The sequence below is a fragment of the Thamnophis sirtalis genome, unplaced genomic scaffold (genome assembly GCF_051295495.1).
Source record: "Thamnophis sirtalis isolate CommonGarterSnake01/CBP01778 unplaced genomic scaffold, rThaSir2_p1.2 scaffold_6, whole genome shotgun sequence".
Taxonomy (NCBI): Eukaryota; Metazoa; Chordata; class Lepidosauria; order Squamata; family Natricidae; genus Thamnophis; species Thamnophis sirtalis.
This window is the reverse complement of record NW_028261386.1, coordinates 51,474,488-51,491,361: the sequence shown is the minus strand read 5'-3', so window position 1 is coordinate 51,491,361 and position 16,874 is coordinate 51,474,488. Positions and strand designations below refer to the sequence as shown.

Genomic DNA, 16,874 nt, shown 5'->3' with positions numbered 1-16,874 from the left:
AACTATTTGAAATTGCTCTGTGACCTTTCCTTCAACTTTCCCATGCAATAGTTGATTTTCAGACATTCCACATCTTTATGATAATTGACCATATTATATTTTCTATTAAATAACAATAGATTTATTGGGTTTATCAAATCTGGAAACATTGCCCAGATTTTAAAAAGTTGTTCCCCCCGTACATTGTTCTCTAAAGCTAATTGTAATCAGTAATAAAGGGTGCATTTTATATGCAGAAGATTTCCTTATATTTCCTGTGAAAAACGCTGTTTAAGAGTAGACCAAGAAAGCACCTCTGAGAAACACTGAAGAATCTCTGCAAGGCAACCCAAAAGTCCCTTTTTCCCCAAAAAAGGCAATTGGACTCTTAGTTGCCGGGGGGGGGGGGTGTCCCTTTAAAAACATTTCATTTGTCAACCAAGAAACCTTTTCAGTTCTAATGAAATGAGAACTGAAGAAGCTTTTTGGATGAGAAGTGAAACATTTCCAAAACGGGGAAAAAAGGCAAGTTGCCTTTTGGAAAAAGCACTTTTGGGACAACTATGACCTGGATGATTGAGAATCTCCATAGAGATTCTATAAGGAGGAGGAGGAGGAGGAGGAGGAGGAGGAGGAGGAGGAGGAGGAGGAGGAGGAGGAGGAGGAGGAGGAGGAGGAGGAGTTGTTGTTGTTGGTGAAAAATCATTCTACAGAATTAAGCTGCAATGACTTCAGCAGGAAGGATCTGTTTAGCAGGAGCTAGGAAAAAAGTCTGATTGAAATTCTTGGGAGCTTTTGCCAATCAGAGAGGACAGTATAGAGCTACATGGATATCAGCCTTTCAAGGTTGGCAAGGTCAAGAAACAAAAGCAGCATGGATTTCAGGAAAGCTCCTTGTTATAAAAAATCAGAATCTTGAAAGTCTATCAGTTTCTCTCTATCACATTTTATCTCAAAACCATGCTGGGGCTATTTTAAGATTCTTTCTTATGCTTTCCATTTCCCCAGGACTGAGTAATCTTTTCTCTTCTTTTAGTGGTTCCTTGCTCTGTTCCTCCTTTCTTTGTAAAAGAAGGATTACAATAGACATATCAACTGGGATCTCATTGCTTATTAAGATACAACCCTGGTTGTATCTTAATAGTACGCTAAGCCACAGCTGAACAAACCATACCCTGTTTCCTCAAAAATAAGACCTTCCAGGATAATAAGTCCAATCAGGCTTTTGAGGGCATGCGCTAAAATAAGCCCTCTCCTGAAAGTAAACCATCCCCGAAAATATTGCAACACAGCAGCAGCCATGAGGTGACCACACTTGCCGCCTCCTGCACCTCAAAACTAATAAGATCTCCCCAAAAATAAGGCCAAGTGTTTATTTCTGGGGTCAAAAGAAAATAAAACCCTATCTTTTGGGAGGGAAACACGGTATTATATCTTGGATTAGTCAATGAAACCATGGGACAACTGGTATAAGAGAATTTGTTATGTTACTGATAGGTTAGACAGACCAGTGGTCTAAACAAAGTACTTTAGAATTGATCAAAGCAGACTATGAAAGTTTCTGCTTAGTTGAAATCTATGGAATTCATAGTCACTTCACTAATTCTTTATACTAGCTAGCATAAATAGACTCTTGACTTTAAGAACTAGAAAAGATTTTGTTATTAAAACACATACTGAATTATTCAGGGAAAAGAAGCTGAAATTATTAGATTCCCAGATTTTATTAATTCTGATATTTGTTTGTTTTTGTTTTATTGGACATTTATAGGCCGCCCTTTTCCCTGAGGGGACTCAGGGCGGCTTACAATCAAAAAGGAAAGGGAGTGTAGGACAATACAAAAGAAATGTGAACAAAAGTAAATTAAACAGTAAAACTCAACATTCACACAGCATTCGGGAGGGGCGAAAGTAGACTTATCCCCAGGCCTGACGGGCTAGCCAGTTCTTGAGGGCTGTGCGGAAGGCCTGGACGGTGGTGAGGGTACGAATCTCCACGGGGAGATTGTTCCATAGTGTCGGAGCCGCAACAGAGAAGGCTCTCCTCCGAGTAGTCGCCAGTCGGCACTGACTGGCGGATGGAATACAGAGGAGGCCAACTCTATGCGATCTGATGGGACGCAGGGAGGTAATTGGCAGAAGGCGGTCTCTCAAATAGCCAGATCCACTACCATGGAGCGCTTTATAGGTGGTGAGTAGGACCTTGAAGTGCACCCGGAGATCGACAGGTAGCCAGTGCAGCTCATGGAGGATCGGTGTTATGTGAGCGAACCGTGGTGCACCCACGATCACTCGCGCGGCCGCATTCTGGACTAGCTGAAGTCTCCGGATGCTCTTCAAGGGCAGCCCCATGTAGAGCACATTACAGTATTCCAGCCTGGAGATCACAAGGGCTCGAGTGACTGTTGTGAGGGCCTCCCGATTCAGGTAGGGCCGCAACTGGCGCACCAGGCGAACCTGGGCAAATGCCCCCCTGGTCACAGCTGAGAGATGGTGATCAAAAGTCAGCTGTGAGTCCAGGAGGACTCCCAAGTTGCGGGCCCTTTCTGAGGGGTGTAAGTTTTGTCCCCCCAGCCTGAGTGATGGTATGTTGGTCAAATTTTTGGGAGGAAAACACAACAGCCACTCGGTCTTGTCTGGGTTGAGTATCAGCTTGTTTGCTCTCATCCAGTCTTTAACGGCTTCTAGACCCCGGTTCATCACGTCCACCGCTTCATTGAGTTGGCACGGGGCGGACAGATACAACTGTGTATCGTCCGCATATTGGTGGTATTTTATCCCGTGCCTTCGGATGACCTCGCCCAGCGGTTTCATGTAAATGTTAAATAGTAGGGGGGATAGGACCGACCCCTGCGGCACCCCATAAGTTAGGGGCCTCAGGGACGATCTCTGCCCCCCCACCAACACCGACTGCGACCTGTCCGAGAGATAGGAGGAGAACCACTGCAAAACAGTGCCACCCACCCCTATCTCCCGCAGTCGTCGCAGAAGGATACCATGGTCGATGGTATCGAAAGCCGCTGAGAGGTCCAGGAGAACTAGGATGGAAGCATGGCCTCCATCCCTAGCTCTCCAGAGATCATCGGTCAATGCAACCAAAGCGGTTTCTGTGCTGTAACCGGGTCTGAAGCCAGACTGGAAGGGGTCAAGATAGTTAGCTTCCTCCAAGGTACGCTGAAGCTGGAGAGCCACCACCTTCTCAACAACCTTCCCTACAAAGGGGAGGTTGGAGACTGGTCGATAGTTATTAAGAACAGCTGGATCCAAGGACGGTTTCTTCAGGAGGGGTCTTACCACCGCTGTCTTGAGCGCGGTGGGGAAGTACCCCTCCCGAAGAGAGGCGGTAACGCCCGCCTGGATCCAGCCTCGTGTCACCTCACTGCTGTTGGCAACCAGCCAGGAGGGACACGGGTCCAGTATGCAGGTGGAGGCACTCACAGCTCGCATAGCCTTGTCCACATCCCCATCCCCATATCTATGTCTGAGTAGCATCCAAGGTCAAGCAGCAATTACATTTATTAAAGTTTGCACCTAATCACACTTAATGCATCATGTCTATGAGATATAGAAGAACAGACACTTCAGTCTCTTCAATTGTTGGCCTACTTCTCATCAGATTTTTGTGCTTTCAACTTTCAAACAGCCCATCATCACAAGTCAATCCATTTCTATCCCTAAATGTTGTCATGTAGGTATTCACAAATTGACTTTGAGCAAGAAACATTAAAAAATATTGAATATTCAAGATTGTATGGGGCTATTGTTATGTTTTTAAGTGTGAGAAATTAAAGGGAACTTTAATTCTATGTGTTTTTCTGTAAAACCTGGGTGATATTTAAATAGTTAAGTTAACAACAACATGGTAGATTAAACCACTGTTAATTAAAATTAATTGGACACTCAAATTCAGTTTGACAGGCACTTTTCTTCATGAAATAAAGGTATAATTCAGCATGCAATTAATTCATAGATTCTCGTTCCGTTTGCACTTTAGATAAGCAACTGAAACACTGAATTTACACAATTGTGGATATTTTTTTTAAAAAATCCAAAACAATAAAATACATTTACATACCAATTATATATCCTTAAGTCAGCTCATATTACATATGAAGTGATCTTTGGCAACATCATTAAAACAATGAAAGCAGTCAACATATCCAAGCATAATTAAATAGAAGTAGTCTCACAATACACAGGCAATCCTTAGGAATTCAACATTTCCATAGCAACTGTTTCCTGATTCAGTGTGCTTGCTGGAACATACATACCCATAGTTAAAAAAAGCACCCAGAAAAGCCATGAATAAGCAGGCAGATGAAGTTCTTACGCCTTCCTGGGGCATTCAGAGAGTAACACTCTCTTTATGTCACAAAGACAAAAAATACAGGGATTTTCTGGATCAGTATTTCTCAACTTTGACAATTTTAACATGTGTGGACTTCAGTTCTTAGGATTCTCCAACCACCATGAGTTGAAGTCCACACATTTTAAAATTGCCATGCTTGAGAAATATTGCTCTAATCTAGATGGATCTAATACCCCTCCTCAGCACATATGACCATATATATTACTTTGATTTCATGTACTTTTACTTTTTTTAAAGGATGGGGAAATAGATCAAAAATGGAGTAGGGGTTGGTACTTTACTGTTTAAATAACAAAAGTAAGTAGTATGTGCAAGTTAATGACATGATTCACTATAGGAAAGAAACTCAAAAATTCAAAGGATCTTCCACAATGAAGAAGGAGTCAAACTCCAATGTATTCTGAAGGCAGTGGAATGGAAACTAAGAAACAATGGATGGAAACTAATCAAGGAGAGAAGCAACCTAGAAGAAAGGAGAAATTTCCAGATAGAACAATTAATCAGTGGAGCGAGTTGTGTCCAGACGTTGTGGGTGCTCCAACACTGGAGATTTTTAAGAGCAGATGGAGAACCATTTGTCTCAAATGCTATAGGGCAGTGGTTCTCAACCTGTGGGTCGGGACCCCTTTGGGGGTCAAATGACCCTTTCACAGGGGTCGCCTAAGACCATCGGAAAACACATATTTTCGATGGTCTTAGGAACTAAGACACCAATTTTATGGTTGGGGGTCACCACAACATGAGGAACTGTATTAAAGGGTCGCGGCATTGGGAAGGTTGAGAACCATTGGTATAGGGTTTCCTGCTTAAACAGGGAATTGGATTAGAAGACCTCCAAAGTCCCCTCCAATTCTGTTATTCAAAAGAGTGATAGGAGTTAAAAGACTTTCTAGTACAGTAGTGGAAAATCTGCAAGGTTCCAGACACTGCCTGATTCCAATATACATTAGCTTAAGTCAATATAGCCAGTGGAAAGGATAAAGGAAGTTGTGGTCCAACTTCAGAGACCTACTGATTTTTCATTCTACCTCGTCATTACAAAAAAGGTATATTATCCAGTACCTAAACTATTGATGACATCTCTCCTGCTCTGATCTATGGAACCTCCCTCAGAGAAATCCCATAGGTCAATGATAGTGGACCTTTTTGACACCAAGTGCCCAAACTGGAATGTACCTGCGCGTGCATATGCATACCGGAGCTCTGGAAACCCTAAGATTAGCTGGCCAGTCCGCATGCGTACACCAGCCACTTGGTCTTCTGGTTTCTGATGTGCACATGCATGCCGGCCAGCTGGTCTTCGAGTTGCCAGGACTTCTGTACGTGTGCCATTACTAGTCTAGTATCTTCTTAACTATCTCTTCATCTTGCAGTGTTTCATCTTTCCAATATGTGCGAAGATAATCCAGGAAGAGCAGCTGGTGACGGCGCACATGCCCACAGAGAGGACTCTGCGTGCCACCTCTGGCATGCGTGCCATAGGTTCATCATCCCAGCCGTAGGTCTATTCCTTGCAAAGCAACACAAGAATGCTCATTTGTGAGTTTGTGTTAGTTTCAGTGACTTGCTTTTAATGATTGTTAAGCTTGTTTGGAATGCTCTTTTAGCCCCAAAAGCAACTAATAAAATGGACATATAAAAATAAAAGAATCTATCAAACATACTGAGTTGGGTTTTTCCACTGCAAAGTTCATCTAACAATTAAAAATCTCTCTATTTTGTTAACTAAAACCTTCTCTGTAACACAATTGTTGATTTTGTTGCCTTCTGAAAAGGGCATCACTTGTATAAACTGATATGATAAAGCATCTATAAAAATAATCTGAACAAGCAAGGAGACAAATAAAATGGAACGACAAACTTTACTCTTTAAAGTGTAATTCTTTCTCAGTTAATTGAAACTTTAAAAATAATGAAGTTGGGAACTTTGAGATGTCAGATACAGAGACCATCAAAACTGTCCGTCCTTCTTGCTCTAATGCTCAACAAGAGGTGTTGGGTTGACTTACATCCTCCTTGACTCTGGAGTGACTATTCTGTTGAAGCTTGCATGATTATGCCAGCTAGATTACAAAACATTTAGAAAATAGGAGGAATAAATATTAAACATGAATAAAATTAAAGAAGAAAAATAAGTATATGTCTATAAAACTGAGAGAAGATGTGTGCGTGCACATGTGTGTATATATGTATGCATGTGTGTGCGAATTTCCCATTTTTAATAACTAGATTTTGTCATAATCTACACATGTCTCCCTACTTTATGTCAAATCAAATCTATTGTTAACTGCTTTTATAAATATGGAGAATGACAAGGCATTTTGCTCAGAATGTATGTATTATTTTGAACTTGATCAGAGGTTGGTTTATCTTTACATGGAACAAACCATATAGACTAGAGTGTGATTTATTTTTTCATATAATTTTTAAAAAAATAAAAATCCTATATAATAATAAAGTGAGCTATTGAGTTTTACAATATATAAACTGGATACTGACCCATAACATCAGTGAGGATTCTCAAGTCAAATACGTCATGTGGGAACAAAAATTATTTCTCCAACCATTGTAAATATGCTGACTTATATTTCATAAAGCTTTATGTTTAATTCCAAAGGAGAGCATTATTTGCCATGCTGTCTTTCAAAATTATGAATATCTACTTCATGTTAGGAAACTATTTAATAAACACGTTGCAAAAATTTTCCTCATAAGATATACATTCTTTAAGAATAAATCAGTTCAGAGTTTTTAGTTGGGGCAAGAATGACCAAGTTCCAATTATACTCTGGGTACATTATGCAAGAAGTATCCTGCTGGGAAAGATGAAGGGAAAGAAGAGAAGAAGGCAATAAACTGCAAGATGGAGGGACACAATTAGACCACAATTAGACCACAATTAGAAGGTCCAGATCCCATACCATTTGTATCAGAGGCACCGTTTAATGAGCTTCTATGTTGAAATAATTAGCTGGTGACATCATCATTGTCCTGAGGACACATTTGGGTCTCCTTTCATATTCCGTCAAGGAGCTGGAGCAAATGACAGGAACTCACCCTGTCACACAATAGCATTCATGTTTCCTAAGTGGGGTTGCTAACCTCCAATCTAGTGCCTTAGCCACATGAGCCATGCACTCCAAAGGTCCAGATTGTAGATGAACATCTTGGCAAAAGTATATATATTTCTGCCTGCTAAGAGTTGATACCAACGTGATGGCACATAATTAGTCAATAGGATATAATCCTAATTTGACGGTATGAAAGGGTGCAGAAATATTGTCCTTGACAATATGGCTACTTCCATTTTGATATTCCCCAGAAAAAAGGGATACTTCTGAACTTTTAGTGAAAGTTTCTTATCAAATCCTGAAGAGAGTGGTCATCTGTTAGCTGGTTTGGTTGGGGAGTTTGGCTGATCAACAACTGAAGGCCATAGGTTGCCTATATATTTTTAAAAGAGAGGCATTAATATCCATCAAATAATTATAGCTCAGATAAACTTTGTTTTTAAAAGTGAGCTTCCTCTCATGAACAAGACAAATCTATTTAACATGATTCAAATACAGAAGAAGTGAATAAGCATATCCTCAGCTAGGTGGCAGTATCCACCTGACCTTGACTTATATTTAAAAGCTAAACAGGGTTGGATTAGTTTAGAATTGGAGACTACCCGGAAAAACCAGGATTGAGGGCTAGGCAGGAAAGGTGAGAAACATCCTGGAAGAATGTAATGTACTGTTGCCAAGGGAACTAAATGGATGTCTTCATAAAGTCGCCTAAAGTTGAGTTCTCCTTGAAGGAGATTTTATTTTAAATAAGCATATAATTATAGTAGTAGCTGACTTTAAAATAGAATATTAGCCAACCAAAAGTCAGATTGGTTCAAAGTTTTAAAGCTTCATTAATCCCAATAGAAGGTAAAGTGTAAGGTAGGAAAGATCTCAATTTTGGCAGTAAAATATTGATCTTAAGAGCCATTTTGTTCCCCATAAGTTTCTTACTAATCAGTTACATAGATAATCTACTGCTTTTCTGCAATATTATTTCATAGGGATGCCTCACTGAAGCGCAGACAAGATACAACTTCTAGAATCACAACAAAATAAAAGCAGCATGAAGTAATGTATTACCATGATGAATAAAACAGAACAGAACAGAATAACTAAGTTGGAAGGGATTTTGGAGATCTCCTACCTAGTCCAAGCAGGAAGCCCTATACCATTTCAGATAAATGGTTGTCCAATCTCTTCTTAAAAACCTTCCACAGTTTCTGAATGCAAGCCGCTTCACAAAAATATGATTAGGGGACTCGAGAATAAAACATATAAAGAATGGTTGCTGGAACTCGATATGTCTAGTCATGAAAAGAAGGACTAGGGGTGACATGTTAGCAGTGTTCCAATATCTCAGAGGAAGTCAAACTATTCTCCAAGGCACCTGAGGGTAGAACAAGTAGCAATGCGTGGAAACTAATCAAGGAGAGAAGCAACTTAGAACTAAGGAGAAATTTCCTGACAGTTGTTAGAACAATTAATCAGTGGAACAGCTTGCCTCCACAGTACCTGGTTTTCTTGTCACAGGCACAGAGATTGCACAGCTTTTGAGGTCTACCTGAATTATAATTAGAGTTTTCACAAACCTGGTGGAAGGTGGGCTGCAGTATCAGAATTGGTCCTACAGTGTTTTACATGATAAAATTACAAATTCCTAGGTTTTTAATTTAATTTTCTGCATATGTTAGCTCTCTCATTTATGACAAGATACTTCCATTAAGCCTTTTAACTAACTCAGAGTTGGGTAGCAAACCAATAATACATCTAAAATGATAGGCAATGAATATTTTGAATACAGTGGCAGTAATTCAAATCTAGCATTTAAAAAATCATGACTAACTGTAGAATGTTGTTAGCTGGTTAAGATGTGATTTAAAAAAAGCCACCGTTTAGCAGTCATGTACTTGACAGAATTCTTGAACCTCCTTTATGGTAGTTGACTTCCAGTTCCTGAAAACATTTTTCCTGAACAGAAAAAAGCATCATGTTGCACACACAATATTGTAAGTTTATTTTACCATTCTGGCAGCATTAATGATTTTCACACAGAGATACCTATTTTTTCTTTCAAAACAATCTAATGACATTATGGCTGAAAAAGCAAGTGGTCCAAAGTCATCATGGTTGAACAAGGACTGGACTCTATTATTAAACTCTATTAAACTCTTCTCATCATGATTTATAAAGACACCAATAGTCATAAACAAGAATCTGAATGGATGCTGGTCAAAAATAGTTAAGTTCTTATGAGGTCTTGGAATGTATAAGTAACAACACAACAGGGCTTTGCTTCTGTTAATGTCAGTAAATTATCAGCCTTATTTTTGTATGTATCTTAAAAATACTAACTTGTTTTACCTGTAATTAACCCTATGAGCACATATACTAGGAAAGAGATATCACACCTTTACTGCAGCTCAGCTACAAATACTAGCCATCATTTATATGCACATTTCCAAAATACATTAACATTTACTGGCACAGTTTCTTTGAGGGAGCAGAAAAGATTACGTCTTTCTTCTTTCATTTTCCATAGTATATAATAAAATGTTCTCCATATTATAATCTCTTAAAACCCAGTCCTCACCGTTAAGAATAAAACATCTGTAAAAAGTAATGGTGGATAATAAAATTTAGCAAAGCCAAATTCTTGCTTCTGGTTAGACAAAGAGTTCACAGCTCCTTTCCAACATTCAGAAGGTAAAAAGTGGCAAAATGCATGAACAGATAAGCAATAGTGACAGGATTTACAAAAGCAGCAAGCAGAATCTTAAATTGGTTGCAGAAAACAGTTATTCAACAAGCACCAAAAAAATCCCACAAGTACGTACACAAGCAGGAAAGTTACAACTTGAACTTTCCTGCACCAAAGAATGTCTTTGTGTGGGGTGGGGGGAAACTCCCTTCAAATGTTTGCTTTGATATATTGCACATTATCTATCAATATTTCCTCTGCTTCCCAATATTCACATCAGGACATTTCCTCAAGAAGTCACAAAGGAGGTGAAATATTTCCATGTCGTTTATCCCATAAGATGGAAAAAATTGCAACTTCTTCAGTGATGTTTTCTCAAATGTTATCTTCCTTCTCAGCCATATCCCTACCTAACCAGTGGCTTTCTCCCACATTTGGAATGGCTTGCCTGGCATCCTGGCATGTTGACTGTGCCAGTTCAAAAATCCACATGTCAGAGTCTCCATAAGCAGTGTTAGCTGTCCAAGTGATCAGTGAAGGTCACTCTCTGCTGATCTGCACCTCCGCTCTGCTGGATACTCAAGCACACACACAAAAGAAAGAAAGAAGATGGGAAGGAAGTTATTGCTGGGTTCCATTGGAATCTCAGTCTCTGGGGAATCCTATCTTTAATTTTATTTTATTGAAAATTATTTCTTTAAGTCTTAGATTTGCAAAGTATAAATTCAAACATAAAAACAATATTTGATTAAAAACAAGCAGGTGTGCTGATAGATATTAAACTTCTACGGGAGAAGGTAAGGATTTCCAACAACTTTACACAATAGTCATTGCTTTTCTGGCCAAAGTGAAAGACTAAGAAAATAATTGTGTACAGATTTCCTTGATTTTATTCATGATACATATCAGAATTTTCAGAGATGGGCACTCAAAAAGTACCCCTATTCTGCATCCATGGCATAATATATTAAATTAAAACTTCATTTACACTGCCAACAGTGTTTCCATTTATTTTCTAAAGGTGTTTTCATATGTTGCTCACTACATCCTGGGACATAATTACTAGTCTGAAATAGTTGAATCTCAAGAAGTTGCAAACATTATTTCTCCAAAGTTCCTTACATGTAAATTAGGTTTAAAACATCCATGATTAAACTTAAGGACAGCTTAAGGATATATATTTTTTCTGTGATACAAGGAACATCATGTAAATAACAGCTGACACATATTTTGCATTCTAGTTTGCATGCTGATAAATTGGGACAGAAGCTCAAAGGGACCGTGACCCGTCAAAAGCGCGGACGGCAAAAGCGCGATCGACAAAATCGCGCCTTTGACGTCATCACAGCGCGCCGAAAAAGATCGAAAAATTCAAATAAAAATTAATAAAAATTAAATTAAAGCAAGCCGATTCACATAAAGGTAAGGGTTAGGGTTAGGGTTAGGGTTAGGGTTAGGTTAAGGGTTAGGGTTAGCTTTAGAGCGTTAGCGTTAGCGTTAGGGTTAGGATAAGGGTTAGCGTTACGTTTTTCGTTACTTTAACGGTTAGGTTTAGGGTTAGGTTTAGGTTTAGGTTAAGAGTTAGGGTTAGGGTTAGGTTTAGGGTTAGGTTTGGGGGGGTTAGGGGAAGGTTTTAGCTTTATTTTTACATTTTTTCGATCTTTTTCGTCGCGCTGTGATGACGTCATAGCGCGCTTTTGTCGAGCGCGATTTTGTCCTACGCGCTTTTGTGGTGGAACCGAATGCAGGCTTAGTTTAATGTTTAAAACATGTCCCCTGAGGAAAAGTGTTTATCTTTAAATTGATTAAATTGTGGGGAGTAATATCAGGAAAAAACATACCTTGTGAAACTTGGTTGATTATTCAGAAGAAGTGAAAGGAACATAAAAGAGAAAAACAAAGCCATAATTATAAGACATTCAAAAAAGAGCAAAACGGAAAAACATAAGTACGGTGATTAGCTACTCTTTGTTTATTAAAGAATGGTATTTTAGAATTGAAGCTTTTTTATTTTGCAAATCCCTAACTAACAAGAATTTAAATTTGCTTCTAGAATATGCATTGGGTATGCATTGAGGGAATCTGAGAAGGGAAATAATCCTGCAGGTGAAAGGATCAGATCAATTAAAAACTTGACTCAACACAAAAGCAAAAATGATAATATCATGAATAAAACTGTCAACATCACAATGTTTTCAGTTAATACAATATGACCATACTTCTGACCCTAAGTGCAATTCCTATTGCTATCTTTTCAAAGGAATATTATAGTGCTAAAAATGTATTAAAATGAGGAATTAATGGATTAAATGTGCTATCAAAATATATTGTATTAGTTAGCATAGAGGGAAAAAACTTAACAGAGAACATTAAAGAGTGATAAAACGTCATGTATAGTATAGAGGGGGGGGAATTCTCCTATATATAAGCAGTTAGCATTAACCTGGTAGAAAGTTATTAAAGGCACATTTGTTTCTCATAGAGTAGTTAAAACATCAAACTTAGAATCACACGATAACAGTCCCCAACTAAGATTATTATAAAAAGGCAACTTCTTAGGATATTAATAAAATGTGTCCATGATCAGAGGAAGTTTGCCTGTGGGAAGTAATGACAAGACCCCTTTCAGTTCAAATTCAGGCTTTATATATGTCTGAGATGGCACCAATTATACTTATGGACCAACTCTGACAATAGCGGGATATAGGGCATGTAATTCTGCATGCCCTCCTTGGCCCCTCAACAACTTTTGATACTATTAGTCATGGTATTCTTCCGGAGTGGATCTGAGAGTTGGGAATGGAAGGGACTGTCCTACAAATAATCCTCAAATTACAACAGCAATTGGGACTGGGACTGCCATTGTTAAATGATATGGTTTTAAAGTACAATAACATGTGAACAGATCACTTAGCAACACCAAACCCAGAAGGTCATTAAATGGAAACAATAGAGTCCCAGGCAAGTAGCAGAGGAGGGGGTTGCTGGTGAGAGGATGTTGTGCAGGTGCCACAGGCAGACACTATGTTATGTGGGCAGGATAGCAGGGCTGCAGGAGAGCTGGCAGAGGGCTCAGGTGGGTTACCAGAAGTTGCAGGTAATGAAATGGTATGTTGAAATGAACTTGGGATGCAGGGCAAAGAAATACAATGCAAGGAATGACCAGATAAGAAAGCGCATAGGCTGCAGCTGTATAGCAAGGTGAAGCAAGAAGCTCAGAAAGAATCTTCCCCGTGTTCTTTAGCTGTAAAAGGTAATGACAGGAAAACTGTTTTTTCAGATTTGCAAGATTCTATTGCTGTAGCTTCATAATAAAGTAGAATTAGTTCATTTGGTTGTGTTTCTTGTCTGGTTTACTTAGTAAGACTGAAAAGTGGATTCTGGAGAACATGAGTGAGCTAGTGTTCAGGGCTGCAGGTGGATGCCAGGGAGTGTGGGCAAGCTAGCAAGGGATTCCAGTGGGTGATGGGGAACATAGGCAGGCTGGCAGAAGGTGTGAGCAGGGTGCTGTGAGCAGGTGTGGGCAGGAGGGGGCACTAAGGAATATAATATCTCAGCAATGGGCTCCCTGAAGAAAATGAGATGGGGGCAACTTACTGGACTCTGTTTGAGGGACTCTGACAGAAAAGTTCACAAGTGGTGATCACATGACACAGCTCCCTGCAACAGGCTAATCATGAGCCAGGCTCTCAAGTGCCTGGATTGCAATCGTGTGATTGTGGAGATGGCTAGAATTTTAAGGACCAGTTTTAAGTTCATATTTCAGTGTCAACACACAGTAGTTGTTGAATGTGCTGACAACTATCATACTGTAGTTTCCAAGTTTCTCTGGGATTGGGTCCAGTTGTGTTGGGAAGGAAAACATCCTGAAACCTGAAACCCTAAGATCTCTTAGGATTCAACACATTCCCCATTCTTATTTAACATCTATATGAGGGTATTATGTGGAATAACCTGGAAATATTGTAAGGGAGTGTCAATATGTTAGTGACATAGTCTATTTCAATCCAGGCTCATTGGGCAACATTGCCAATATTTTCTCTTAGTGCTTCAAGGATTTTGGATCTGGATACAGAGGAACAGGATCAGGGTCCATCTGTCCAGTCCTTAGGAGACAGGGAAGCAAGAGTCACATGAAATGTCTTTAATTATTGTCAGGAAATAAGGAACTAGGATATAGAACCTTGAAAACCAAATAAGCAAAATTCCTACCTACATTTAGGAATGAATTCATTAAGGTGGAATCACTGAATTATTGAATCTTTTTCCCCAGATTGTGAAACTGAAGCACTGACCACCGTTTTCCCCCAGATAAGCCTGACACCGAAACAACCATCTGCTCTTCATTAGTTATGTTTTGAAATACCTTGTTTTCATTCTCAGCATTGATGAGTTTTCTTCACAAGCCTAGCAACACTGAATGGTTGAAGATGCAAGGACCTTCTGTTTTAGAGATTTTCCAATATTAGTTCTCAATTGCACTGCAGTAACCCAGGCAGAATTTGGGGGGGGGGGGGGTTTAGTGGCAGCTATGGCCAAGAGAGCTCTCTGCAGAAATACATGTGATTAGCCAATTATACTCTTTTCTGATTTGGGAGGCCTTTCTCATAGTCTTTCAAGTTTTAGATATTTTTATTTGTTTGTATTACTACAACGTGCTCTAGCTGGGGTTACTCCTGGAAGCTGCAGTTGGAATGAAGCAGTATGAGTAGCTGCAGATGCATACCATTTCACCCACGTGACACCTCTACTTCACAAGCTGCACTGCTTACCAGTTGGCTTCCAGTTGCAATTCAATATGCTAGTTGGCACCTTCATGAATTGAGGTCTAGTTACCTACATGAGTATCTTTTTCTCTCTATGGTTTGCTTGTTTAGTAAATATTGTAGAGTAAGCATGCTCCATATCCCATAGATGAAGGGAGTGTTATGTTATGGGATCCCAGAGACCCACTGCCCTCTGAAAGAGCATTACATGGGACTCAGTTGCCTTTAGGAAAGCCTTGAAGACCTTGCCTTTTGAAGGATAGGCTCCTTTGTGACCCAGTTTATGATATTTCTTAGCCATATAATTATATTAACATTTCCCTAATGAGAAGCTCTACTGGTACGTTGTTTTTTGTTAGGTTTGCTATGTTTGTTTTAATCTGTTTTTATTATATTGCTGCATACTACCTAGAATTCCTTTGGTAACTGAGATGGCCAAACTGATTATTTAAAAAAAAAATCGATAAATTGTGATTGCCTTTTGCACCATTTATGGTTACCGGGAGCCAACTGCTTGACTAGTATAGAGGACAAATATAAAACTAGTAGAATATGAAGGACAGTGTTTTAGAGGTCACTCCATGACAAAAGCTGTTCTCTAAATCCTAATTTTGTTTTTGTTCAAAGAAATATTAGGGAAAAAGAGAAGGAAGCATTTTTTTTCTTCAGCTTGTTTCTGCAAACAGATTCCATCAAGTCATCAACTCACACAAAAAAGAGTTTTCAGCTGCTAGAGAATTATTTGATTTAACTAGGACCCACTTCTACCCCCCTTCCCACAAGCTCACTTTAATTCTTAATAATTAGAGTAACAAACAAAAATGAACAAAAACTTACTGGCAAGAATGACCATGTCCATCCCCCAAAATATACTCATAATCCAGCCAACCATCACAATTGCTGTGAGAATCTGAATCAGAGCTGCTGCAATATTCAACCAGAACACACAACAAATGTGTCTGTCAGGGAGATCTGTCCGGGCTCCACACAAGACTGTGAAAGCTGATACAAATGTCCCTGTAGGAAGGAAGATCAGCATTAAAAACTCAGAAGAAAACAAAGGTCACACATATCACATGAAACACCATCATATAAGAGCAATAGAATAACTGGCAGGCACAGCTTCAGAAATGATCTGCATTTGTTTCAAGAGACATACATAAATAAATAAAAATATCTACTACATTTGAAAACATTTTGCAGCATTTTAATATATTAAAAAGCATATTATTTACTGCTTAGAAAAAGCTTATTATAAGATCCCAGAATAGGAAAGGAATAAATCCACTAAATTTTAGCCTACTCCTCCTACATAGCAAATCACAATCACCATTTCCACAGATCAGCCCACATAATCATTAATATTGTTATAGAGGTGCTAATTAAATTCAATAACAGTCCTGGAATATACGTGCTGTTAGGCTATAAGTTGAGCTATAGATTTGTTTGCTTATTTAATAGAGCACACCAGATTTCAGTTTTATTTTCTTTTGATTCATTTCTGAAAATTCAGAGTCCATTTCCTAAGACAAGTAGGTTTTGTGGATACTAATGTGGAGAGTAGGCAAGAGTTTAGGCATTACTATTTAAGTATTATCTTGTTTATCACCCAAGTGTGTAAAAACCACCTTTCTACCTTTGCATTACATATCTCCCAAAGACCATGGATGTCCAGAATCAGTTCAGAAGCAAAGCAGGGAGCAGCAGGAATGGGATAGAGCTGCTAAGACTCAGAAAAGGAACTTAATGTTGAAAAGGGGGGGGGGGGATACAGAAGAAGATAGGAGAGTCCTGCAATGCAAGACTTTTCTGGGTCCTTATTTTCCTATTGAATCAATTTGTCTTATTTTCTGCACTGCCATTATTGTATTATTGTATTATTGTATTGAATCAGTAGCTACTGAAGCCAAAGAAGGAAATACACAACTCTAAAAGAGAAGTCCTGTTTGCTTTGTACAATGAATTCTTCTGAAGCAAGTAAAACAATTAAAATAGAGCATGTGGTCAAC

At 39.0% G+C, this 16,874-nt stretch overlaps 1 protein-coding gene across 2 annotated transcripts in view; it reads right to left on the bottom strand.

Moving 5' to 3' along the window:
* Positions 1–9,391: 9,391 nt before the first annotated feature.
* Positions 9,392–16,874, bottom strand: part of STUM (stum, mechanosensory transduction mediator homolog) — a 43,812-nt gene continuing 36,329 nt past the window's right edge. Inside the window, exons 2-4 of one of the 2 annotated variants that reach the window (XM_087717863.1) lie at positions 15,699–15,882; positions 14,092–14,096; positions 9,392–10,670 (exon numbers count right to left, since the gene is read on the bottom strand). In XM_087717863.1, the coding sequence (XP_087573989.1) occupies positions 10,630–10,670; positions 14,092–14,096; positions 15,699–15,882 (230 nt within the window). In that variant the 3' untranslated portion in view covers positions 9,392–10,629. Of the gene's footprint in view, positions 10,671–11,839; positions 11,950–14,091; positions 14,097–15,698; positions 15,883–16,874 lie in introns of those variants that run through there. The other variant, XM_014069727.2, reaches the window with a different exon arrangement.